At 42.5% G+C, this 26,220-nt stretch overlaps 2 protein-coding genes across 3 annotated transcripts; both read left to right on the forward strand.

Moving 5' to 3' along the window:
* The first annotated feature begins 842 nt into the window (after window positions 1-842).
* LOC137595334 (RNA-binding protein Musashi homolog 1) lies at window positions 843-21,344 on the forward strand. Of its 2 annotated transcripts, XM_068315365.1 has the most exons (14): window positions 843-998; window positions 1,560-1,600; window positions 2,357-2,438; window positions 2,608-2,692; window positions 11,029-11,070; window positions 11,488-11,580; window positions 17,150-17,198; window positions 17,486-17,568; window positions 17,652-17,769; window positions 18,479-18,559; window positions 19,042-19,098; window positions 20,164-20,220; window positions 20,308-20,462; window positions 20,587-21,344. In XM_068315365.1, exons 1-14 carry the CDS (start codon window positions 934-936, stop codon window positions 20,626-20,628), a joined length of 1,050 nt encoding a protein of 349 aa, XP_068171466.1. In that variant the 5' UTR covers window positions 843-933; the 3' UTR covers window positions 20,629-21,344. The 2 variants fall into 2 exon arrangements, with proteins under 2 accessions (XP_068171466.1, XP_068171467.1); XM_068315366.1 differs by lacking the exons at window positions 843-998; window positions 1,560-1,600; window positions 2,357-2,438; window positions 2,608-2,692 and adding exons at window positions 6,471-7,025; window positions 7,180-7,214.
* Window positions 21,345-21,845: 501 nt separating this feature from the next.
* LOC137595335 (transmembrane protein 233-like) lies at window positions 21,846-25,987 on the forward strand. The gene is made up of 3 exons (XM_068315367.1): window positions 21,846-23,834; window positions 24,314-24,448; window positions 24,989-25,987. Exons 1-3 carry the CDS (start codon window positions 23,649-23,651, stop codon window positions 24,998-25,000), a joined length of 333 nt encoding a protein of 110 aa, XP_068171468.1. The 5' UTR covers window positions 21,846-23,648; the 3' UTR covers window positions 25,001-25,987.
* The last annotated feature ends 233 nt before the right edge of the window (window positions 25,988-26,220 follow it).

A 26,220-nucleotide genomic window follows, 5' to 3' on the forward strand; every position in this document is an offset into this window, starting at 1 on the left:
TTGTTTTTTTTTTCTTTTTATGTGAGATTATATATATTATTGGTAAAACCCCCCCAAAAAACCCACTATTTTATTTTGTGATTCAGAATCTGTGGGACGCTTCAAGAACTTCACCCAACTCATCAAAATTTCATCTAAATCTGTTGATGGATTTTAAAAAAATATATCTTGCACACAAATAAATAAACAAACACTAGTCTCACATGGAATCCTCTAAAAAAACCAAGAATCTCGGAGGTTTATGCTGCTTAGAAATGCTTCATGCTATCTGATATAGCACAAACTCAAAGGAGGAAGTCATATTAAAGCGCTTTTGAAACCGATATGGATTTTTTGAAAATACAAACTTGAATGTTTTCCTGATCCCCATATTTTTTAAATTATAATTATTATTATTTTTTACCTGTTTTCACTATAATGATATGATATAAAACAGACAGCACATATAAAAATCCTCCTGTGGATGTCCAGACATACAAATAGACGAGATCAGCCGATGGTCGGAACTCAGAGAGAGCGCCACTAGCAGCCTGAATAAAACCAGGCAACGTGCAGCAGTGAGGGGAGGAGGAGGAAGAGGAGGAGGAGGAGGAGGAGGAGGAAGGACGAGGATGGGGGAGGAGGAGGGGGGAGGTCCGAGGCTCGGGTGAGGTACGGGAAAAACGAGGTAGGGGCGGAGCTTCCCTGTGAACGCGTATGCATGCATCTATGAGTGTGTGTGAGTGTGTGTGTGTGTGTGTATCCTTGCTCGCCCCTCCTCCACCTCCCCCCTCCCCTCTCTCTCTCTCTCTCTGCCCTCACCCCCCATCCCCACCCCCCCACCCCCCTGCCCGCCCCTGAGTCTGGAGCAGCAGCAGCAGCAGCAGCAGTGTGTGTGTAGCTTCACTGCCTCTCCTCGCCTCGCAGTGCGGGAATCTAGCAGCGGAGAGCAGAATGGATACGGAAGGGAGCCAGAGCAGCCTGTCCTCCGGCACGGACAACTCCCCCCACGACCCCTGGTAACAGCCTCAGCCCGGCCGCCCCGCTCTCCTCTCGCCTCTCGGCTCGCTTTGACTTCACCTTGGACTTTAGTTGAGTTCTGTGCGGGAGCGGAGCCGCGTCGAGACAAAAGACAAGCACGCCGTGTGTGTGCGTGTGTTTTCTTGTGTGTATGTGTGTGTGTGTGTGTGTGTGTGTGGGATGGATCCACTCAGTGGAGGAGACGCGCCGCTGCTTTCTGCTCCCCTCCTCCTCCACCTCCTCCTCCTCTTGTTTGTTTATTTATCTCATTTTTCATCCAGAAGGCTACATCGCAACTTCTCCATCACACTGGAAAATCCTCTTCTTTCTCTTTTTTTTTTTTTTTTTTATTTTTATTTTTTTTTTTTTACTCCTCTAGGGGATTATGACGGCCCGACTGGCCGATCGGTGACTTCGCAACATGGCCGATGCTCTCTTCTTACTTTATTGATGCTATAAACACACATCCTTTTCCCCCCACCTTGAACGCATCTGTTTTTGTGTTGTGAAAGACGCGCGTTGTTCCGTGTTCATTTACGCCTTGTGTTTCTCTCATTCAGCAAAATGTTCATCGGGGGTCTGAGCTGGCAGACAACACAAGGTGAGCTGTCCCACACACCACTTTAATAAGTCCGACTGTTGCCCGGTTGTTTCCCTTCTCTTGTCTCCCATTCGGATCCATAACGCGTCCCATATTCCACCGCCAGGCTTCCCGAAGTTAAACCAAAGCCTCTCATTCATTAAGGATCAGCTCTTTCGGATTTAGACCTGCCGAGACGCGGGGAGATTATCACGGGAAACGCGTGCACACGTTCATCGACTTTGTCCGAGGCTCCACGGAGCGCATGACGCACCGATAATAAACGCAAGAAAGACATTCGTAGTAAAAAAAAAAAAAGTGATCGATGATTTGCGCGTTAAAGCAAGAAGTTCGACTCGGACCGGTCCTCCTCCTCAACCTTCCCGTGGTTGTTTTCCCCCCTTTTCTCGTGGCGCTCCGGTGAATCCATTCATTTCTCCGACGAGCCGTGAGCGCTGCTGGTGCGTGGATACAGTTTATTCTTGTTGCGATGGCCCGCGTTATTGGACCGCCGCGGCCACGGCGTGTTTCCACACAGCGATCGGCACCAAGTGGGGCTTGTGTTTGTGATCTGAGGGGGCCTTAATGGGGCCATCAGGCTTGCCTAGCCAGATAGCCCCCGTCTCTGGAGGGACACAAACACAACGTGGCCCGCCGACCCCATTGTCTCTGCTCCAGCCAGTAGCCCCCCGCCGCATCACCTCGCCGTGGCCTGTAGGGAAATCGCCTGTGATTTATGGATGTGTTGTAACCACCGTCGCCTTGCTGTCTCCGCAGAGGGCTTGAAGGAGTACTTCTGTAAATTTGGCGAGGTGAAGGAGTGTATGGTGATGCGGGATCCCGTTACCAAGCGGTCGAGGTAAGAAGGAGGCGTGTGCGCTCCGCCGTCCTATCACCGGATGCCTCATGCCCGTCCATGCTTTCCTATCAGACTTGTTTGCATGCTGTGGATTGTGATTTTATTTTAATTTTATTTTTAGGAATTGAATATCTTTTTCTTTCTTTCTTTCTTTCTTTCTTTGGCGCAGAGGTTTTGGGTTCGTAACGTATGCCGAACAGGCCGGCGTGGAAAAGGTTTTGGCGCAAAACAGACATGAGTTGGATTCTAAAACGGTGAGTGGATATCCGATGCTGTCCATAACTTTTCTGATTTTGTGTAGCATACCCCCCCCCCCCAACCCACCTCAGTGCATTTTACTTTCCACCTTATGGCTTGTAAAGTTGAGAGGAGAGCCCCCCCCCCTCCCCACACTCACATACACACACTCCTCCCTCCTCCTCTCCGCTCATTTCCCCCTACAAATCCCGGTTCAGGGCGCCAACATGAAAGCGTTCTTTCTTGGTCTTCATTGCCATGGTTACCTGGGGACCTGAATAGGGTAGGAGCCCCTGCAAAACCCTCAAAGGGCTTATGCAGAGAGTTCACCAGTTTTTTTTTTTTTTCCTCTCAGAAAATAACAGCAAATAGTTTTTTAGTGGCGGAGAGGAAAAGTTTGACAGAAGGAAGTGGATGATTCCCATGTTGGGGGAGGTTGGACAGAGAGGTGGTGGGTGGGGGGGTTCAAATGAGTCCTGGTTTAATTTAATTATTGGTATGGATGATGGTGTTTGTTTGAGCAACTGTGCTTCTGTGATTCCCCCCACTTTACCCTGTGGATGTGGGTAAATGGTACAAATAAATCACCAATCAGAGGCCTGGGGTGTGTGTGTGTGTGTGTCTGTGTGTGTGTGTTGTTGGGTTTGTGTCCAGCAGCACAACATCAGCGCTGAAGGAAAAGTGCGTACGTCTGATTCAAAGCTGCTGAGTCATATCTAAATAGCTATGAAGGTGTGATTCTTGCTGTCTTGGTTATGGAGATTTGAAGTTCTGACCTTAACCACACACACACACACATACACACACACACACACACACACACAGACACATACACTAGGATCATTTGAGAGTGAAAATCTGTGGAACATTGAGGCAGCAGAGCCCGGGGCTGAGGAAGGTGTAGAGTTGGTTCGTTGTTGGAGCAAACCTGTTGCCAGGGGCGATACCGGCCACAGGAGACAGCGCTGTTACTGCACAGCCTGATGGGATTTATGTCCCCATAACAACTTCTTAGCTATTTTGCATTAACTTTAGACCCCCCCCCCCGACTGGGTAGTAGAGACAAGCGTTGACACACACTCACACACCTACGCTCACAAGGTGTTATGTCATATCGGTGTGTTTCAAGGAACTTTTTTTTTTAATTACTGTAAAAGTTGGATCTTTCTGTGCAGTTGTCGTCAGCTGTGAGCTTTAAAGTGGGTCCAGAGTAGTGACTGGATGTTACTCAGTCGATATAACCTGCAGTCTGGGTCTTCATGAACTAAACTGTGTGTGTGTGTGTGTGTGTGTGTGTGTGTGTGTGTGTGTGTGTGTGTGTGTGTGTGTGTGTGTGTGTGTGTGTGTGTGTGTGTGAAATGAACGGTAGTTTGGAGGCGATGGCGTCTGGCAGGCCTGTCTGGTGGAGTTAGGCGTCGCCCTATTATAAACCCAAATACAGCACCGGGCTAAACAATAATAACGCGTCCCACTCAGATGCGGATTTGGTAGCTCAGGTTATTGTGGCAGCAGTCTAATGGGGGGGGGGGTGGTTTATCCAACCACACGTTTCAAACAGGGTCATGGTTGCCATTTTGCGATCTCATTTTGAAAATATCAGCACGGTTTTTATGTCTTTGCAAATTTTTTCAAGACTGTTGAGACAGAAAGTGATCACAAACGGAATTTTTGTCAGTCAAAGAAGCACAAAATATTTCCTGCAAAATGTGAAAACAACGTACCGAAACACCCGCCTAATTCAAACCCTACTAGCTAGGATGATCCCCATTTATGTGGTGCAAATATTTACGAGTAAAGCTTCAGAAATAGTTTTTTATTGAAACACACAGCGACTTAAGAGTTCATTTTTAATATCGTAATTCCCACGGCCGTCCCATTTGAATTATTTTCCACCCTTAGTTATTCCTCTATTTGTCTCACACCTGGATGCTTCTCCTCTCCCTGTCTCGCCGAACGTTTGATCATCACGAGATGTGAGACGGGGATTCCTGCCTGGAATTCAGGAGAATTTTTGACATTCAGATTTCTGTTTTCATTTTTCATGCTTTGAGTGTTTGGTTTCTAAGAGCAGTCGTCACATGAAGGAGGACACTGAGGTTGAGAAGCTACATGAACCGATGGTCCAAAGGTCCACACCACTGGTTTACACATGGTATTAAACATTTACAGTCCTGTTTCGTCTGGGATTGCTCCTTGAAGACAAAAGCCGCGGGCCAAATTAATCAAACAATATAGTTCCCGGTGTGACGAAAATAAAAATGAAACATGAAGAGATTTTGTTTTTTTGGAGTACGTCCTGTTGAGATTCTGGTTTTTGTTGGAGGTTAAATTTCCTCGTGGGGCTAGAGTGTGGCCTGAGGGCGGTGGTGTGCCGTTTTGTGTCCCTGGACAGAGAAGAAAGGCACAACTGCTATTTATTTTCTTAGAGAGATCTTTCGCTGGAACCAGTTTATGGGAAGAGGAAAAGATGAGGCCCGATCTGAAACGTTAGAGCGTCTTCTTCTTGCAGGATGATGTTAGGCTTTGATGTGTTAGTTAGAACACATTTAAAATGAGAAAAAGATAATTTATGATATTTGTGATACCAGATTCGTCAGCAGTATTTTTCTTCTCTTTGAGTGAATAAGTGACGTATAATTGTGCGTAGCCGTAATATTTTTTGTCTCTCTGTCAAGAGCATATCTCGCAAACCATACATACATAGCTTCACCAGACATACACATATTACCTATGAGACGTACAGTAGTTGTGTCTTTAGATGTTTGGGCCTTTCTATAATTTTTGGCAAGCCATATGTTCTAGCATCAATATTTAAAAATATCTACAAATGGATTTTTCCTTTTTTAGATGGAATCATTACAGTATTTTCCACACTATAAGACGCACCTAAAAGCCTTTAATATTTTCAAAAAAACACAGTGCACCTTGTAATCCAGTGTGCCTTATATATGAAAAAGTTTTAGAATAGGCCATTCATTGAAGATGCGCCTTACAGTACAGAAAATACTGTATTTTAAGGTCCTTCTGAAGAAGACTAAACACAACTTTAGTCTCACTAAGGCCATGGAGGAAGCCTCATTTCCCTTGATAACACCCGTATTAACAGCTTCAGGGGACCAGCACCCAAAATTAACTCCACAAACTGTAACACTTAACTAACGGTACTTAAAAGATTAGTACTTTTTTTTTTCAAGGAATGGGATGAAGGTCATATAAAGATGTTTTGTTTTCCTTCCCATGGCTTCAGCAGGAATTCCCCTTTGGAAATGAGGTACTATCGCGTGGCGACTACAGGATGAGGAGTGAAGCCACAGTTGTAGTCATCAGCATGGAGCAAATATAGCTGCTTCAGTCTGTGGCTGTGCCTCCACAACACAAGCGGCCCCTGTGGAACGGTGACTCCGTGGTCTGCCATGGCTACTGGTCTAACACCTGTTCAGCAGGGAGCGGAGATGCTAGTGCTATAGCTCCTTGTTCCTGGCTGGGGGATTATCTGTTAATGCTGACGTGGACAAAACCGGAGGGGGGTTGGGGGGGTGGGGTGGAGAAGGTGGAGGACAGAGAGGGAGGGAGGTAATTAGTATAGATCTGAAAACCAACTAATCGGATTGAAGGGACAAAACTGGATTGGGCTTCCAGGGTCCATACGCAGTCTCGGATCTGGGGATAAGGTCTGGACCTGCCCTAACGGCGGCTCCAGGGTTCTCTGTACCTGCTGCATAAGCTCCCCCGTACCACTGCCACATACGGCAACCTAGAAGGGTTCAGTTGTGTGTGTGTGTATGTGTGTGTGTGTGGGGGGATGGGCTCATTAGTGAGCTTCGTTAACTAATTACTCTACCATTGTCCGTCTGTACAGATTGACCCCGCCAGCCTGAGCTTAAACAGTCTTTCTCTACTTTGTGTGGACGTAGCGACACAACAACTTCTTTTGTATGCCGTTGCGGTTCCATTGATTATAATGCATCATGACGGCGTCTGATAGCTTATCAATGTAGATGATTGCCATTACGTTGTAATAATGTGTGGGAGATTATCTGACACGCAAGAGCTTGATCGTCTGCATACATGATGAAAACACTTGTTGTCTGTTGTTGGGTAGCGTTGAGATTGTTCCATGTGTTCCTGCCTGTTTAATGACATATACTGTATGTGTCACTTTGCAGACGTGTGCTGCTGTTGGTGTTGGTGCTGCGTTAGGACGATGCTTGTGACTGCATGTGTGCCTGTGGGGGTTGCACAGGAGCCCCAGTTCCTCTACGGGCCCATCTGTTTTGTACTCTTTGTCCTGTTAATTAATGAAATCACAGGGGCTGCCTGCTGGGACGGCCTCGCTGCACCGCTATACTGGTTAGGCCCACTTTCTCATGGGCTCCCTGTTTTCCAAATGAATGCCATGTCTTTCTTTCTTTCTTTCTTTCTTTTTTTTTTGGTTTTCTTATTTTCTTACTTGCTCTCGCTATCAGTTTATTAATTTGACTTTTTTTATTTTTTTGTTTTCCAGTTTGTAACACTGGTGGATGCGCTGGGCCTCATGAGGTGACTATCGGTAGTAGATTAGTTTAGTCTTCAGCTAAACCACCTACATGGTATTGTAGGCTCTGCCGTAACTGTGCTACCTAGACTGAGCCGAGGTTGGATGTCATGAAGCAGAATGTTAGTCAGACCATTTCATGAACACTCAGTTGTAACTCTTCTTTGTCGGCCTTGGACTCTTTTTAACATTGTTCTAACATTTTCATGACTGCCGATCAGATCCGATACACAAACACTGAGCTCCTGAAGAATTATTTCTGAGTGTTGCAACTGATGATCTGGCTAAGTATCTATTTCCCCCCCCCCAGTCTGTTAGATGCATAGCTTTCATTTATTACAGCTTTTTTAAAAAGTATAGCCAGTTATAGAAATTTTCTTTGATAAATTCTCTTCTTTTGCAGACGTGGAATGATTATTTTTATTTAACTGCATGGCATGAATGTAGCCGTAGCAGCACTACTACAGATCTTGCATTAGGCCTAACGTAGTTTAGTTGGTAACATGCTTGAAAATAACTGTTTGTAATTTTAAAGTTATGAAATGGTTATATGTGTACAGTATATAATAATGTATAGGAAGCACATTATGGATCCATGTCATAGCTGTTAAAGTGTTTCCAGTCCCTCATAACAAAAAGGTAACCCATACAATGATAACATGTGGTTTATGGAAACCTGAGGGTGGCAAAGGCTGTCTAAAAATGGATGAAAGAGCAATTCAGCAGTATTCTGTGTCTCCAGTAAGGTTCGAAGGTGTTAACATTCATATACACTCCCCCCCCCCCCGTTTTGGAAGAAAAATCCCCACCATGGTGTCAACATGGCTTTCTAGGCTACGCTGTGTGGTTTTACCCAGGCGTAGGAGGTTGACATCACGGATGTATCACTTTCCTCTTCTTCTTTTTCTTCTTGTTTTTTGTATTCTTCTTCTCTGTGTATATCGGTGGCCTGCAAACCATCTTTAAGGGTCACACTGTCGCCTACAGGATGAATGAATATGCAGATGTTGCACTCGTTGACTCTATTTGCCAGCTCTTGATAAATTACTGATTAAATAGATAAATGATAGGTAGGTAGAAACATAGATGATAAATAGATGAAACATTTTAAGTGTTATTTTTCAGCTCCACATTTATCCATAATTGGATTTTCTTTATTATTAACACTTCGGGATCTACCTGTTATAACATTGTAATAACTGGACTGGCATCAATGTGATGTCACACTTTGATTTGACAGGTACTGAAATTACTTGAAGGGTAAACAGATAAAAAAAGAATATACGGTTAATAAAAAGCTTTTCATTTCAGTTTGTGTATCTATATATATGTCGACCTTGACATATAATCCTAACAAAAAGCATCATATTTTGTCGAGAATGTTCTGCCGCCTCCTTCACATATCGTGTGTGACTGCAGCCTTGCGTCCGATGCGACCTGGTTTGTGTCCGCTGTCATTGTCAGCTCGCGGCGTCACAGACTCGCCTCAGGGCAGCGCCTCACCTCCAGTCCTGTTAAAAAAGCGAAAGGCCGGTGCGACAACCCGCAGACGCCAGGTTGTATTGCTCTTGGCGTTTTTAGTTCAGAGCAAACACTGGACACATGTATTGTTCACAGTATTCTACACCAGGACGCGATAAATGTGTGTTGTTCTAAAAATATTCATAAGAAAACAGAGTAGAGTAATTCTGACATTGTATTATGCTTTAGAGGTCATTGCAGCTTCTCCTTACTTAACGCGATCTGCTCGATTTTCTTTCATTAAATGCATGGCAACCAACCAAATAACAGGAGGTGTTGTAGGACAGCTCCATCAGTACAACAGAGGACAGAGAGAATACGCAGGCAATTTATAGTAATTTTCTTCCGTAACAAATCACTGGTCTATAGGAGTGAAACCACTTCCAGGTAGCACATAGAATGTTAGCAAAAATCCTTCGCTGTCATTTTGAGCGCCGTCTGTTGGTGCGCTGCTTTCGCCGATAGTCACTGGTGGCTTTGAGTGTCCTTGTCACCTTTGTCTTTTTGCTCAGACCAGCTGGAGATGACATGACTCTCCTCATCTTTGCGTCCCACTTTAAGGTGCAAAGTCCTTCTGCAATCCCTTCCAAGGACGCTGCAGCTGCATCTTAGTTACTCGGTGCTGCGCTCTCGAAGCAGCGTTAAATATGAGGTTCTTAAAGGTCCTTGTGGGATATTTTTGTCTGTAGATTTGTCATCAGAAGCAGGTCATTATCACAGGAAAGAGATGAAAGGATTGCTTGAATATTGAATGAACACCCTCCCTCGCATTGTGTGCATTATTCACATAATAAGTGCTTATTTCTGGCCATTTGAAAGGCCCCTTTTTAGTTGCCAATATCAATTCAATATCGCTGATAGTGGCCGTGTGAGACACAAGGGGTTTGCTTCGCACATCCAATTATTAGAACAAAGATGGAACTTTAAGACCATAATACACTACAAGGTCCTGTGACCTAAAATCTTCTCTCTAGCTGGCTTGAGTGAGAATAACACCAGATTCCTCACAAATTAAAAAATGCCACGACAGGCTTTGCATATTTAGCATTATTAAAGGACAGCTCATTCAAAACTCATTTACGTTTAATTTTATCTATAACCTTGACCACTGCTGAGACTTCTCCGCTTTGGGAGAAATATGGATGTAGTCAAATCGGGCTAATCCAAAATGGAAGTTGTCTGAATATGTGGGATTTGAAGCATACATATCCAGCAGAAATGTATTCAGAATATTAAATGCTCATTTTGGATTCCAGACTGCGCTGTTCTGTCTAGTTTTGTGGCCGAGACGCATTTGGTCGTGTCAATTTGTAAATGTACATATTCACGTCTCACTGTGTATTTTGTTCTGTAAGCCTGTTTGTTTGGTTGGTGTGTTGGATTTTTGGGGGGTTTGCATAAACAAGGGTCTACTATACATACTTGCAGATTAGCATTCATTCTATTTTTGGATTTGCAGGCCTTCAGATTGGTTCAGACTTAGCGGCTCTGTTTTGTAACTAATTCTAGCTAGTTAACAGCATGATAATTCACCGCTGGCCAGAGCGAAAAATCAGTTTGCACAAGTGCATGACGTATCCAGAGCAGGTACAGATTTGGTGTCATTGCCCAAAAAAACTGGACGGGTGCATTTAAATAGAGAGCCCTGTGAGTAAGAGGTCGACCTCCCAGTCTCAGAAGACAGGAACGTATTTTAACTCCTTTTTATTTATCCCTAATATTTTTTCAGCACCTTTGAAACCTTTAACAGCATAATTTAAAAATTTTTACCGCATCACTCCTTCATAATTTTATAGGTATATCTTATAAATATGAACTAATTGCGGTACTTCTGTTTTGAGATTCCACAACCTCAGATTTTAAATATGATGACATGTTATTCATTTTCACCTGTTCTATATTTGTGACAGATTCTGCTAACTAAAGGAATATACATTCACCTATGCATGTTTAACAACAATGCACATCTGTTTTAGCACATTCATAAAAGCCTAGTTTGTGTCAAAGTTAAGTTTTTAATGATGCTCAAAAAAGTGCAGTTCTTATTTTTGTAGTACCGCAGTGGGCTTGTTTGTGCATCTCCTAACAAGGCAAAATCAAATGTCAAAAAATAGCACTTCTTTAATAGAATTCTTTAAATACGGTAAATATATACTGTTGTCATAGTTGTCAAATCTGCAGTCCAACCCGTAATGGGGTGTGTTGAAGTAATGTAGACATTTCAAGTAATGACTGTAATGTCTTTCCTGTAATTCTATTATCTTTAAACTCATCGTCACTCATCTCTCTCCTCCACAGATCGACCCAAAGGTGGCGTTCCCTCGCCGGGCGCAGCCTAAGGTATGTGTGCCTTGAAAGGGTTAACAAGCAAGGAGGCGTAATGATGACGTCATCCATCACCCCTCATCCCTCAGCCCTGGTTGGCTGAGATTAGATTTAGGCAGTGACCTAAGAGGAGCGGCAATCCACTTGTTTGTCCTGACACCGTGACCCCCATGACCCCACCCATCCCCCCCAACTATCAGCAGCTAATATCTTATGCACAAACACACATTTTTGTGTGTCCACACCTGACACACACCCCGAGCCCCGAAATGAAACAGACTGAAAACCGAACGCTCAGAAGGAGCTTTCAGTTCACAAACATGTGAGATCAGATAAACACCAACAAACACAAGCCTCTCTGTCACCAGCATCTTCCCCTCGCCTGATGTGATTAGAGGTAAACGATGCTCTCTTCTTCTTCTGTGTTGCTAGCTGGTGACTCGGACAAAGAAGATCTTTGTGGGAGGACTGTCAGTCAATACCACCATTGAAGATGTGAAGCATTACTTCGACCAGTTTGGAAAGGTAAACGATGCACAGAACTGGCGTGTGTCTGTGATAAACTCAGATCCTCTAGCGCGACGCTTCTCAGCCGTCTGCCATACGGGGAATCTCGCCGGATTAATGCCAATATCCACTCAAAACAAGCCCCCAAACATCTTTTTACTAATGTGTTCAAACCGAGTTTAATTGGATGTTGTTTAGATTCATTATATGTCTGATTAGTTTATGCTGAATGTGAGAAACATGGTTGTTGAATCTCATGCTTGTGTCCCGGGTTGGCCCGTTAGCTTCAGGTTCAGACAGTGGCTAAAACTTGTGGGTCATTGAAGTGGTGCGTATATTTGTGTTTCAGTGGATTCCTGGACAGTATAAATTTAAAATTATTTATTTACTTTATTAGGTCTTTTTGATGAACTTGTGTTGTTGTGTACTATTTACACCCGCTGTAGTTTTCAACTATAGCATTAGCTTTCTCCTGGTTTGATGCACCTCACATTTTTATTACTATTTCCCAACATTACGTTATTCTTACATTATTTATTTAATTATTCATTCATTAGCTAACAATGTCAAAAAGAGTATAACCATTCTTGAACTATTTGAGCCATGTATTCTGTGTCTGTTTCTAAACTTTCGCTGTTAGTTTGCGCTATTTTAGCTTCAAGCTAATTCAGTCTCATTAGCTGCAGGTTCATTTTAAGTCAATCATTTCATTTTTTGTTCAATGCAATTTACTCTATGCTAGTTATCAATTTAACAATCATTCACTAATGAACCTTCATAATGTATTTCTAATATTTTTCCATTACTTCCAGCTATCTATGTCACATTGATTTTAGCTTACATGTGCCTTTTTCACCCGTTTAATTTATGCTGAGTCAGCCTCGCTAGCTGTTGCTTAATTTTTACACTTTTTTTTTGTGGTTGTTTTTAACCAGTAGTTCCTTCTTTAAACATTTGTCAATTTAACAAATTGTTCACTATTTTATTTGTTATTTATTTAGAAGTCAATTTCAGCCATCCATCTATAGCTGAGTTAGCTCATCTTTGTTAGCGTGCTAATTAGCTGTCCAACACAAACACGACCCGTACTGTTCAAGTGTTACAGTTGACTCAGTGATTTTAAAATCAAATAAAAAAATTTTCATCAGTGTTACAAATCACTGGTCCTATTCTTAATTATGTATCCCAGCAGCAGAACTACCCCGGTGGTAACTGGTGGATTCTGTGCCTTTGATTTACTTTATTAATCTTTGGGTTCTATCTTATTCATCTTTCAGCTTGAGCTTGTTTTTGTTTTGTAGTCGCTTTTTTATTAGAATCAAGCCTCGGGAAAAATGTACTAAATTTTAGAAGCGTATAAAGGAAATTTTCAGGGGAAAATTAGGATTAGAAGAGAGGAGAAAGGAAGGAAAGATGCTGTGTGGTGGTTTATGGTTTGCTCTGTGTACCCAGTAGTAGTTAGTGTGTTATTTTATCACTTTTGTTAAGTGTTTTTGTCTTTTCCCATCTCATCCTAGTGTTTTTGGCTTCTACATTTGTCCTGCTCAGCTCCTTTGAATGAAATTTGGTGAAAGGCAAACACATGCTGTGGAGACAGATGAGTGGCCGGGGAGAGGGAAGGACAAAAAACACGGCAGCGAAAGGAGGGGAAGACAAGAGGCAAGATGGTGGGGGACTGTAAGGGAAGAAGAAGCCCCCCATGGAGAGAGAAGGAGGGGAGCTCAGAGGGGTTGAAGGGCTGAGAAAGGGAGGAATTTTGAGATAGTGAGGAGGAGAAGTGATTGAAGAAGAGAAAACAACAAACTGATGGGCTGTAAATGCATCAGTGTGTTCATCATGCATGAAATGTCGGGTTACTTTTTAGCCTGCTACTGTTTTTTGGGGAGGAGGGGGGTTCAGGCTCTTCTCTATTAACTAATCAAATGCAACAGCTGCTCCTGTAACAGCCCCCCCCCTCCATCTCATCCAAAATCAGTACCTCTGACACCATCTCCCTCCATCCCACATACACACACACCCTGCCCCAGTCGCTCTCTGCTTGTTGCCGTGGTGACCTGCTTTCCCCCATTGTCCCACTGTAATCCAGTGGGGGTTTTTTTTGTTTCTTTTAAAAAAGTGTAAGAAGTGTAAATTTGCATGAATGGAAAGAGGAGAGTTTGTGCAAGCATGAAAGTGTGACAGTACTGTCCCTGTGGAGCCAGGCAAGTTTAGACACATTTTGTTTTTTTGCCAGCTCCAAGATTCACAACCGGTGATCCAGTTGTCGGAAACAATAAGCGTGTAGTTGTCTGAAACATGGCTTCAGGAGCCATGACTAATGAGTTGGAAGAAATTAACAGCACAAATCTGTGTGCTTCCCGTCCAGCTTTGTTTCCTCTCCATCGGCCTCTGAGTCAACCATATTTCAGGTGCTCGTTCGAATTTAATTCCATTCAAATTCAACTTCCTGTAATTTTGCGTCTTTGATTTTCGGCGCTTGTTTACCCATCGCACTAATTGCAAGGTGCACTGTTTGACATCTGTCACGCTTCCTGCCTGTGTCTCCTAAAATGGCAGCTCTGCGTCGAATCGGTTCTCTCTGTTGATCGCAGACACTCGTATTTAAGACAACACTCCCTCCGCGGGACGGGGGAATATTTGGACTGTTTGGACACGTGAGACCAAAGCTGTACGGAGGATAGCGCCAATCCCGCAGTGCATTCCTGCTGTGCGGGAGGTATTTCTTGTTTATTATCTGAGCCTGTTTACAAGGTGCAGGTTGGGATGGAGGAGGACTTAATGTCCTGTTTATTTTCTTACCGTAGCTTTGCCTCACTAAGGAACACACAAAATACACTATTAACCTTTTGCAAGTCTTTGATCTGTTCCATTATTTATTTTTAGGGAGGATTCTACTTCAGAAAGCACACCTACACTAACTTTATCACACCACACAGCTGACATTTCAGATGTTTCAAACCAAACTGAGGAGCTACAGGCGTATTTTAACACGTGGTGTCAGCACTGAACAAAAGTGACCTCCTATAGCTAAACGTTCATCGGCCAATCAGGCCACAGCAGCCATGTGTATGAGGGAAAAAGAGTCACAAGCCCGAGGTGAAGGTCTTGCAATCTCTCCCCCCGAATCTGGAGAAGAGTCAAGAACATCCCCCTTATTTTTGACGGAGGCTGAAACATGTGGAGCCGTAAAACGTGTTGCAGTTAATTTGATAATGAACGTTTCAGTGTTTTATAGTCGCGCAGTCATTTATACTAAATCTGCAGGAAATCCCTAATTTTCATGCTCCTCTCTTTACCTCGTTGCGCTCCTTTCCTGAAAGTACCTCACATGCAGAATGGTGTTTTTGAAACTCTTCTGATTAGTCAATCACGTGAGAGGAGACTCAGTGGAGGCCAGAGCAGCAAGCAAAGGAGGCGCGAGTGGATAAGGAGAAATATGCAGTATGGACAGGGCAGACGGGAAAAGTTGGGACTCCACTCACCCATGTGAGCTGGCGATTAGGAGGCTTGACTGAACACTTTGTCTGCTGGCCTGTTTAGAGAGAGAGAGAGAGAGAGAGAGAGAGAGAGAGAGAGAGATGGCTGGAGAGAGCGAGAGGGAGTGAGAATGAAAGAGGGAGATGTGAAACAGAAGGGGAGAAAAAATGTGAATGCTACCTTTCATGATCGGGCAAATAGTGTAATGGACTTCTCAGTAAATGCTTGTTCTTCAGACAATAGCTGCGTGCTTCACTAAAAACGGGATGCTCTGAAAGCTGGCCGTGATCACAGTCGACTCTTGTTTGCCTCCGTCTGAGAATGTCACAATTTCATGAGAGTATGACCTTAACTTTTATTAAGTCTCTACATGCATGTTGGATATTTGGTGACTGAGCCGCCGCTAAGCCAATCCCAGACCCCCGCAGCTATCCAATCAGATTGTCTTACAGCACCCAGGGAAATGAACATCAGAGCTCGTCTTCTTATTGGTTTTGGCGAGGGGCTGTTGTGTGACCACAGCATAAGGTCTCACGCACACACACACACACACACACACACGCGCGCGCACACGCGACAGAGGCAATTACATGAACCGTATTTACATCTCTGAGCAGCGTATTATCTCTTTCCTGGTTTCAAATTTGGCTTCAGAGCCACACGGCTCAAAATGCGCCGTAGGCTGGTAACGCTAACCTCTGTTCAGCTGGTCCAGAATAGATGTTACTAATGCTAACAGGAGGGCTAGCTGTGCGTGTAACTCTACTCTTATGATAACATGTTGGCTTGCAGCTGTCTACTTACTGTCCTGTTCCCTGGCTCTCTGCTGTGTCATTGAATTCGGACAACCGGAAGGTTGAGAGGCATGCAGCAGGGAGGGGGGGGGGGGGGTAAGAACTGAATGAAGGACAGAAAGAGGAGAGGTTGCCCTGTCTGTGTTCAAGGATGAGCGCTGAAAGTGTCAGGGATGTGCTTTTCTCATATTCGTCGTTTTGGGAAGGAAAATCTAAAGGTCTCCGTCTTTATTCACACACATGCAACCTCAATCCGATTGGTTGAGCTGATCTGCTTGTCGTCTGATGTAAAGGATAGAAATCAAGTCAATCAGAGGCCTCTGTCACTCATACACTGGTTTGACTTACATTGCTTGTTGGCTAATAAAAATAGGTGTGTAGTTGTTCTGCGTGTGTTCCTGGGATGTGGAAAGGCTAAGTCACAGATTTTTTGTGAATCTACAATCTGTCCGAACCACGTCCTCGCCTTCAGTCCTCTCTCCTCGTGCCATGAGAGTTCCAGCACAAGCTGCTAACTTTCCTGCCAGTGAAGGACTAGCGAGGAAGGGAGGGAGGACAGAGAATGAAAAGGGGGAGGAGGAGGAGGAGGAATATGAATAGGGCAGTGGAGGGAGTGTAAAGAGGAAAGTGGAGGGAAAAGAGAATAAAAGGAGAGCGTGTTGACAAAGACCCCCATTCACTTTGTTCAAAACTCAAATCCAAAATGTTTCACAGATTTTAACCTCCATCAAAACTTATTTTTTCTATTTTTCTGTGTTTATTTCTTTCTGTTTTCTATATTCTTACTCTCACTCCGTTCCTCCTGTCTCTCTATTCTATTCATTGAAATTAGTTGAGGGGGGGTATACTTTTTTTTTTTTCTAATTGAAATTCTTCACAGGGTCTCCATGGGAATAGTAAACTTTGTGGGGAGAGAAAAAAGGCAGCAAGGATGAAAGAAAGAAAAGAAAGAAGGAAGAAGAGAGAGAGAGAGAGCAGTTTGTGAGAACTAAAGGCAGCAAAGAATGGAGGAGAGTTTCACCTCCTGAATGGGAAGCGTTCACTCCTTTTTCAACTTGATAGAGATGATTTTATTTTTATACAGTGTCTCCCTCCCTTGTTTCCCCATCACTCTTTTCTTTTTTCTCCCCACTCATTCTTTATTTCTCCTTTCTCCACCTGTCACCCTCCCTCTCTTCCCTCCACAACCTCCATCTGTTTTACAATCTTACTCCAATGCTAAGGAGGGACAATGGCACCCCTTGCTGTGTGTGTGAGTGTGTGTGTGAGTGTGTTAATACACCGAAGGTCATCCATTCTTTGCTTTGTTCTCGTAGGTCGATGATGCCATGCTTATGTTTGACAAAACGACCAACAGACACAGAGGTACGTACGCGTTTGTCCTCCACACAGTGTTCACATGCTTCTCCGTTCGGATGAAAAAAAGTTCCATTTATTTATCCGTAAACACGGTTTTACCTAAGGAGAAATGGTGTGGTGGTGTCTACATATGATTGAATCGTAATTAAATTATATTCCTGGGATGTTTAATCCCAGACACTGGAGGTTGTGGGGTCTCCACTACGTGTTTTTGTCTCAAATCATGGAATATAGCGACGGCAAACAATCAGTGGAGCGAAGTGAAGCAATGAGTCTGTTTGTGTCTCCTCCAGGCTTTGGCTTCGTTACCTTTGAGAATGAAGACGTGGTGGAAAAAGTGTGCGAGATCCACTTCCATGAGATCAACAACAAAATGGTATGCATGGATGCAGGGACTGTGATAGCTTCAGCTCTCATCTCAGTATTTACTCTGAATTACTGAACACTGACTTGCCTTAGGTCGAGTGTAAGAAAGCCCAACCCAAAGAGGTGATGACGCCAACAGGCTCAGCCAGAGGTCGCTCCAGGGTAATGCCCTATGGGATGGACGCCTTCATGCTGGGAATAGGCATGCTGGGTAAGATCCTCAATCATATATTCCTGAAACAAATTCAGTGTCTCAAATATAGCAGAAGCACCCATTTATACACACAGAAAATCTGGGGACGCTCCTTAAATGTTTACTTCAAAGCAGTGGATTTAGTTTTTAGGAGAACCATTTCATATATTTATTCATACAGAGGTAGCTTTCACAAAGGGAACGCTACTGCCATTCTATTTGTTACCATAAATATTTAACGGCTCAGTAACACCATGTTTTGTCTATTAGTGAGCTCACCTCAACGCCTGTCACCAGTTTGAGGTTTAAATCATGTTTATTACGGTCTGGGCCAGTTTATTACGCTTTATCACCGTTGTTGCAATGAAAACTAAATTCAGACCATACTGACAACGTATGAGAAACCACAGGATGAACGGTACCAGACCTCAATAGACAATTGGAAAGTCTTTAAAACGTCCCCATTGAGAAAACAAACTCAGTTACATGTGCGCTTGTGGGTGTTTGGCTCCCTCTACTGGACGCTTGAGATAATGACGGTACTGCAGCGCTACGGTTCCTCATTAGGTCTTTTTCATTCATAATTTCTCTGACCTTGTTAGCATTTGCTAAAGGTGTAACACTTGTGTCTTGAGCACCGAATTAATTGCTCTCCATGCTCGTTCTGCATGTCTTTAAATGTTTTTATCCAGACACTAAACTGATGCTTACTTTCCTCTCCTATCAGGCTACCCAGGCTTCCAGACTACTACCTACACCAGCCGCAGTTACTCTGGGATTGCTCCTGGTTACACTTATCAGTTCCCAGGTCAGTCCAAACACATCAAGGTCCAGAATGGTGTCATTGATTTAAATATAAAGGTCATGAAATGTGTACTAAGTGCAGAGCTATTCTATTATTTACGTACACACACATACACACTGTCTTAATTAAAAAATTATGGCTGCCTGTAGATTTAAGTTTGTGATTTTTCAATTCTTTTTTCTTAACCGTCCTTTACTAAAGTACGTCCTCCCCCTTTCTTGCCTATTATTTGCCCATTTTCCCCTTATATTCATCTGTGTTTATTTTATCTGCTTATATAAACCCCTTTCATTTGGCTGTATTGCTCCTCCTTTTCCTTTGCTTTGACCTTCCTGCCTGTCCTCACATTAGGCTTTAAACTTTCTCAGTCCAAGCTAGCGTACTGCTAAATGGCTTAAGGTCTCAGTGAACGTGGCTTTGTACTTTGGCTGGTGGATGGTGACTGTACTTTTAAAGTATTCTGTTTTGACCTTCTCTGTTTCTAGAATTCCATTTAGAGAGGACCCCCCTCCTGACATCATCCCACCCCCCTGAGCTCGCAGGTCAGTGGCTCCTCACCAAGAGAAAAATAAAAGCTATTATGCAGCAGAGAGTCAAATTAAAACCACGGCAAAAGAGCAAAAAGCACATTTCCCGAAATGTCAAACTATGCATTTAACTGAATGTAACTATCTTAGGATTTGACAAAAAGACTCAGTAGACTGAGAACAATGAAATGTTTTACCCAAATGTTTTTTCAGCTGCTGTGAAAAAGTGTCTCAGAAGAAGTGAACTAGAAAAGCAGAAAACATTACCTCTTCTAACAGTCATGGCCCTCAGAGTTACCACAATGTATAAGAAACTGAAACTGACACTGTTTTCTGGATCTATTCAGGTGATTCCCTCTTTTAGGACAATGTCCATTAACTCTAATGGAATGGGTTGCTCCCTGCTACATTCTCAACCCATTCCTCAGTTTTCATAAAATCCCTGAGTAGTGTTTGTGTTATCTTGCAAATAATTCTTTTAAAACAACTGTTTGAAAGAAAAGCTTCCACTTCCACTGTTTAGCAGTCAACACTGTGCACTGGAAATATGGCTCATGCGCCTCACCAGACTGATCAGTCCTCATCATGCTAAAATCTCCAAGCAAAGTTCCCTTTGAAGAACTATTTACAAAACTGTTGGAATTAAATAAAAATTTGAATGGATCAGAATTCAATGAAATTGAAAATAGGTGAAACTAGCAGCATTTGAATAACTGCAAGTTGGTGTGTCTTGGCCAGTGTCTAGCTCTTCTTTGAATTAGAACATAGTTTTATTTTTGTGCGTCATTGTTGGATCAAAAATATCGGAGTCTTAAATTTGTAACTGAGACCTGAAACCTTAATTTTAGAGTCCCTCCTAGCTGCTTTGGAGTTTCTCCTTAGCCTGCACTTCCAGGTGACTCCTGCTGCTCCTTCTTGACAGCGCCATCTAGTGGCTCTTTGCAGCACCTGCACAGTTAGAATCATTCTCCTCTTTAACGCGGTGCTCTTTTAAATGAGTATTTGTCACAGAGCTATAAGTTGTAGCTCATAATCTGTTGAGGCAATATGTGTAACTGTTTTTGTGCTTGTGACCCTCAGCCATTCCTCTCACTGCATATGGACCAATGGCAGCGGCCGCAGCAGCAGTAGTTCGAGGTGAGTTTGTTTTTGTATTTGTGTGCATCTTTCTAGGAAAGTGAAGGAATACTTTGAAAGTCTGGCTCCCCCCCGCCTCTCTCTCAGGCTCCACCCCTTCACGCACAGCTGGTTTCCTGGGAACTAGCAGCCCCGGACCAATGGCTGACTTGTACGCTGCAGCAAATCAGGACTCAGGAGTCAGCAGTTACATTAGCGCCGCCAGCCCTGCTCCCAGCACAGGGTTCGGCCATGGTCTCGGGGTATGTCACACATCTTCACCGACTCACACACACACATAGTTATGGGTATATACTGCAGTATATGGATACATGTTATTCACAAAGCTAAAAGAAAGTCTATTTTCTCCTCTCTGTGCTTCTTTAGGGTCCCCTGATTGCTACTGCGTTCACTAATGGCTACCACTGAGAAGTCTCAGGTCACTCATGATGGGAGGGATTCTCCTTTGCTGATAAGCCAATCAGAAAGCTGGTTGCCCACTGATGGCACAACTTGATTGGCCGGGCCACAGGCTCAAACAGGCTCCCCTGGCTCCCTGTGGCTCCACCGACCGACTGAATATCTTTTTAAATCCTGAACTCTGTTTTATTGTACTAACTCACTTCAACATAAGGTTCCTGTCTCTTCTCATGTAGTCTAATAACTAGGTCCCTGCCTCCGTTATCCATTTTTTCCCCCTGAAGCTGAAAAAAGGAAACTACACACAAAAAAAAAAATCTCCAAGGAAACATTTGTCATCTTTGATGAAGACAAGGACTTCTTTTGATTTTCTTTTTTTTAAAAAAAACCATTACTTTAAAGTGATATATGGTTTCATCATGACATCCTTCAAAGCTGTTGCCGATGTGAACAGGGACAGACGAAGCTGCGTGAGATGGGTCTTTGTCTGAAAACCGTTTTTAACAAAGGAAGAACAAATCAAGCAGTCCTTTTTTAACTTGAGCATCGCAAAAAAACAAAAACAAAAAAAAAAACCATGATAAAAAACTAAAATGTATATTTTGGTAGTCTTTAAAAACAAAGTCTTTGTAATATTGTTATTAATATTGACATAATGCTAATCTGTAAGGTATTTTATTCTGTAATTGGTTTTAAAGCAATGTTTTTATGTCTTCCTGTATGATATTGTACATAAGGGGTGAAGGGTTGGTGGGTTGGGGTGGGGAGGGGAGGGGTTACTGAACCGGCTGGCATGCCATAGGTTGGTTTGGAAAAGATTGACAGCATCTACATGTCATGTTAGGTCATCTCACTACTTTTACCAGTAAGCATGTGGCGTACGTGAAGGACAGCTCCTTGGCTGTCGTCTGCAGCTCTTGAGAAAATGACTTCCAGGAGTTTGTGTGGGATCATTGTTCAAAACAGAAGTCCTGTAATCACTTCGTTTGCTTTACTTCTCAAATCCGAGCATTTTAACACCAGAATAAGCCAGATATCTGGAATCCTTAGCGAAAACGACTTTGATTTCGCTTGATGGTGACAGTTACAACTCCCAGCAGGAGAAGTCCGGGGGTGCACGGGTTTGGGGGAAAGGTGGGGGGGGGGGGGTTGACTTGAATTCTTTTTGAAAATATTATATATATTTTTTGCGCGATTCACTTCTCAATGTTTTTGTTTCTGTTTTTTTTAAAAAAAGAAAAGAAAATCCGTTTATGCGGTGTTCTCCGCCTAGATAACAAAATGAAGGACATTCACTGAAAAGCAATTGCAGAAAACATCACAATCAGGTTCTTTCCTCTTATCACTATTGATCTGAGTGTGTGTGAATGAGTGTGCTCATACATCAAGGTGTAATATGGAACTACTTTTGGCGATGAAGGAGTGTTTCTTTTGCCATCTTTTGGTACTGAAAAAAAAAAAAAAGCCCTGTTCTATTTTGGCTCATCTGCTCCTCTCCCCCCGCCTCCCTCTCATTTCATATTTAGTTTTTTTGAACGAACTTGTGCTCTTCTGGAAGTGACATATTGTTTATATACAGTCGCTGCTTGTGTAGTGGTGAACAGAGGGGTTTGGGCAGCGAATCAGAAATGGAACAGGGTTTCGCTCCCAGTCGGATCTGATCCGGGACCTCAGATCAGAAGACGCTGGCTGACAGGAAAAGTAAAAAAAAAAAAAAAAAAAAAAGGAACAAATTCAGAGTTTGCAAAAACAAGAAGCCTGTTTGTTCAGCCTTCTTCTGCAGCCTGTTTGATGTTCAGCACAGCAGAAATCTTCCTGATCCAGCCAGCAGTTCCTGCGTCAGACCGCCTGGGACACGACATAAAACTACTGCTGGACACCAACACTGTAACTTTTTAACCTACAATAAAGCAATAAGTTATTTTTTACCTTACAAATGAAAATAGTACTATTATTGGTTATAGCAGACAATGTGTGCATAATTCTGCGGCATTAAGATTTATTTTCAGAAAAAAAAAAAGAAATTATATTTTTCTGTTTTGAGATCTTGTTCCCCTTGTTTGTTGACTTAAATAATGTCTTTTGTTGTGTTGATGTAAAGAAAAGGGCCAATGCTTTGGATGGAGCCAGTGAGCTCATGTAATGATTTGGGCTGTCCCCCGCCAAGCTTTACAGCAACTCTTTTCTTTTTTTTTTCCTTTGTTTTATTTTTCTGATAATTTCAATTTTAAAATCCTAATAAATTATTCTAAAGCATTTAATTGTGCTTGTTTTTTTAAAAACAGCGTCATCAGCCAGGCGATTAAATTCGTGGAACAAACCACAAATTTTCAGTGACATTTATCTGTAAACTAAACTTCCAACACAGCAATTTGAAAAATGCAATGAGAAGCCGTCGGGGGTTTAACACACATGCGCACGCATGCACACACACACACACACACACACACACACACACGCACACATCTCACCCAAGTTTACAATGTGAGAAGATGAAATGACATTCCAGGCACAGAGAATGTTCTTGTTTATATTCTAAAAAGGGTTTTGATGTGTTTTATTCACTTAAACTGTGACAGATCCAGTGAAGCACAAAGAGAGGGAAAACACTGTGGACTTAAATCTTTGATCCTGTCAGACGATGAATGATTTGTTGTGTTGACACCATTCATACTGTTGATGTGGATCGTTTCTACATGTCAGCATGTTGTGTCTCTGAGGATGCCAGCAGCAGTAAACTGAGTCTTCATCTTAGGGTTGTGGCCTGGTTGAAGGCCAGAAGGGTTAATGATACACTCACATGTTTTTCCGACTCGTATCTTTCCCCACAAATCTCATTTTTCCATTTTGAAAGAGGACTAGAACCATGAACACATCTCAGACTCACTAAACAGGCGTTTTGAGGGTTGCCGTTCTCCTCAACGTGAATCTCTGTTGTTCCGGATTTTTTTAATCAGCCTGTTTGTACCTTTTGACCCTTTCTCATCAGATATTTTTCACTCACTGATGTCTCGTTGCTGTGAGATACTATGGCCCTCGGAGTTCTGAATTCGCAAGTAAAAAGTTCCCTGAGTGGGAGCGCTTTTCTGGACCACACTTCCATAGAGGAGCGGGAACATCCACCACCTCTTCGTAGCTACCTCTGTCTGACTATTTTCACCTGCTTCTGTCCTGCTTACCCCGTCAACATCGTGGCCCTGATCTTCTCTATCATGGTGAGCATGTGTGTTGTTATCATCTGTAGGAAAAACCTGCTGGAGGAATAACATGTTGTCTCTTCAGACCGTTTGACGTGTTTCAGTCACAGCTGCTCTGAAATGATCTGTTGTGAGTCACGTCCGACGTGTCACCCGGTCACACAGCTGCTCTGCCTGTCAAACTAACCCACACGGAACAGCCATGCTGCAAAATGAAACAAGACATCCATGATGAAAAATGATGGGACAAAATAAAAACCAGATAATTTGTCTGCAGGCCTTTTAAAAGTTTCATAGATGGACATTTAATAACCAACTGGGATCCCCTGATGATTTGCTTAGTTTCACATAATTTACAAATCTTAAAGAAAATAAATGTAATGACTTTTTATTTTTAAGTCTTGGACTGATTAAATGCTTGCTGTGTTTGGTTTTTACATTAAAACTAGTGACATGTTTCAAGAAAACCTGAATGTGTAATGATTTCTTACTCTCAGTCTAGGAACAGCTACGATCACGGCGACTATGACGGGTCCTGGCGGCTGGGCAGGAACGCTCTCTACGTTGCTGTCGCCTCCATCTTCATCGGCCTCGTCATCATCGTTGTCACCTGTGTTGTTCATTTTACCTCTGTAAGACTCACAACCAGATTGTTACTTTATATAATGCATCACCACATCATCAGTTCAATGAGTGGATTCCATTGGGTGATTGAATTCTATTTACGGTACTGGGATGGAAGATGTTTCTTAAAATACATGTAAAAAACATATTTAATTAATGTTTTGTGAACATCAGCTTTTCTTTTTGTCAGTGCATTTATGGCAAAAACTTAAAGAAGCCATAATCAAGTCAGCAAAAATCATAAATTTTCCAACTAATATTTATTTTCAATACTATAGTATTCCTGGATCAGCTCTTCGGTCTAGATTTTCATGTGAATTTAATCATCTTTTGCCCATTCACAGAAAGAAATATGGAGGTGAAAGTACCATTGTATATAAATCTGTATGTGTACAACATCATGAAAGAATAATAACCCAATGATTCTGTGTGAATAAAAGAAAATATGGTTTTTAGAATATGATTCAGGTAGTTTTTTTTTATCCTCTGGGCATCAATCACTAAAGGTTCTGAGTTATGTCCATTTTTTGTGTGTGCGTGTGTTCCAGGAGGGGTTTTAGAGCTGCGAACCTGGAGACGGAGCGAGAAGAGAGATGAGATACTTGAACAGGAAACTCTGGATGGTGATGATAATGATGATGATGATGTCGGAACGGGCTCAGGTGGTCGGTTGAGACTGTATGCGTCTGCTGACGCACAGAGCCTGACCTGTCTCATGTTTACTGCAGATCATTTCCTCTCACGGTTACTGTTCCTCAAACCAAGGACTGAAAATTCTCATGCATTTATACCTTGCCTTGTGAAAGTATTGGCCCCCCAAAAACTTTTTGACATTTTGCCACATTTCAGCCTTCAAACTTAAAGATAACAAACTGAAAATATTTTTCAAGAATCGACAACAAGTGAGACAATGAAAAGTAAGATGTGCAAATGTGAGACCAAATGACACACAGGTGCACTCTGTTTGTCATTGTTGTCATTTAGGTCAGCATTGGATCATTCAGAAGTCATCAGGGAACTTCTGGAGTTGGTTAGCTGAGCTGAGAGAACAGGGGGCCAATACTTCTATACATCCTACTTTTCAGTTTTTTATTTGTAAACACAATATAAAACGTTGAATAAATTTGGTTCAATTTCACGATTGTGTCTCACATGTTGTTGATTCATGAAAAATATTTTCAGTTTGTTTTCTTTAAGTTTGAAGTCTGAAATGTGGCAAAATGTCAAAAACGTTCTTGTGGGAGACCAATACTTTCGCAAGGCACTGTACATTCAGTGATTAATGGAGGTTTTCCATTTCATGAAAAATACATTTTTCCTGTGTTTGCCTGGAACCCATGATTTGCAGCCTGATTCTCTTCAGCCGTGGCCCCCGGTGTGTATTCTAACTATGCTCTTTTATCAGTAATGACAATAACCTTTTTAATCCAGAATGATTACAAAGTGTGTTGACAAGAATGCTGTTAGTTTCTACTCACACTATGATGGCCGGAATCTGTATATACTGTTATGTCAGCATTGATAAAAACAATAAACGTCTTTTGAATATTTCATATATGTATCAACAGACATTCTTCAGTGTATTTAGTGCCTCTAATAATAACAAACTCCATTTTATCTAGTTTGATCACACTGGTGGATTACTTACACTGAGCTTGTGTCCAAGAACAACTGAGTCGACAAAGCTCATGGATTCATTTGTTCTATTTGTGTGTAGCTGTTCTTGCTGAAGAAGAACACACAAATAGGAATATTTTTCTACACTTTGGGTACAAAATCA

This window comes from Antennarius striatus, chromosome 5 (genome assembly GCF_040054535.1).
Source record: "Antennarius striatus isolate MH-2024 chromosome 5, ASM4005453v1, whole genome shotgun sequence".
NCBI lineage: Eukaryota > Metazoa > Chordata > Actinopteri > Lophiiformes > Antennariidae > Antennarius > Antennarius striatus.

Excerpts from the sequence above, each read along its gene's own strand:
- LOC137595334 (XM_068315365.1), top strand. The coding sequence starts at position 934 with ATGGATACGGAAGGGAGCCAGAGCAGCCTGTCCTCCGGCACGGACAAC. Across the intron at positions 17,569-17,651 it reads ATGAGATCAACAACAAAATG|GTCGAGTGTAAGAAAGCCCA; the intron begins GTATGCATGGAT and ends GACTTGCCTTAG. Across the intron at positions 20,221-20,307 it reads CGCAGCAGCAGTAGTTCGAG|GCTCCACCCCTTCACGCACA; the intron begins GTGAGTTTGTTT and ends CCTCTCTCTCAG.
- LOC137595335 (XM_068315367.1), top strand. The coding sequence starts at position 23,649 with ATGGCCCTCGGAGTTCTGAATTCGCAAGTAAAAAGTTCCCTGAGTGGG. Across the intron at positions 23,835-24,313 it reads CCCTGATCTTCTCTATCATG|TCTAGGAACAGCTACGATCA; the intron begins GTGAGCATGTGT and ends TCTTACTCTCAG.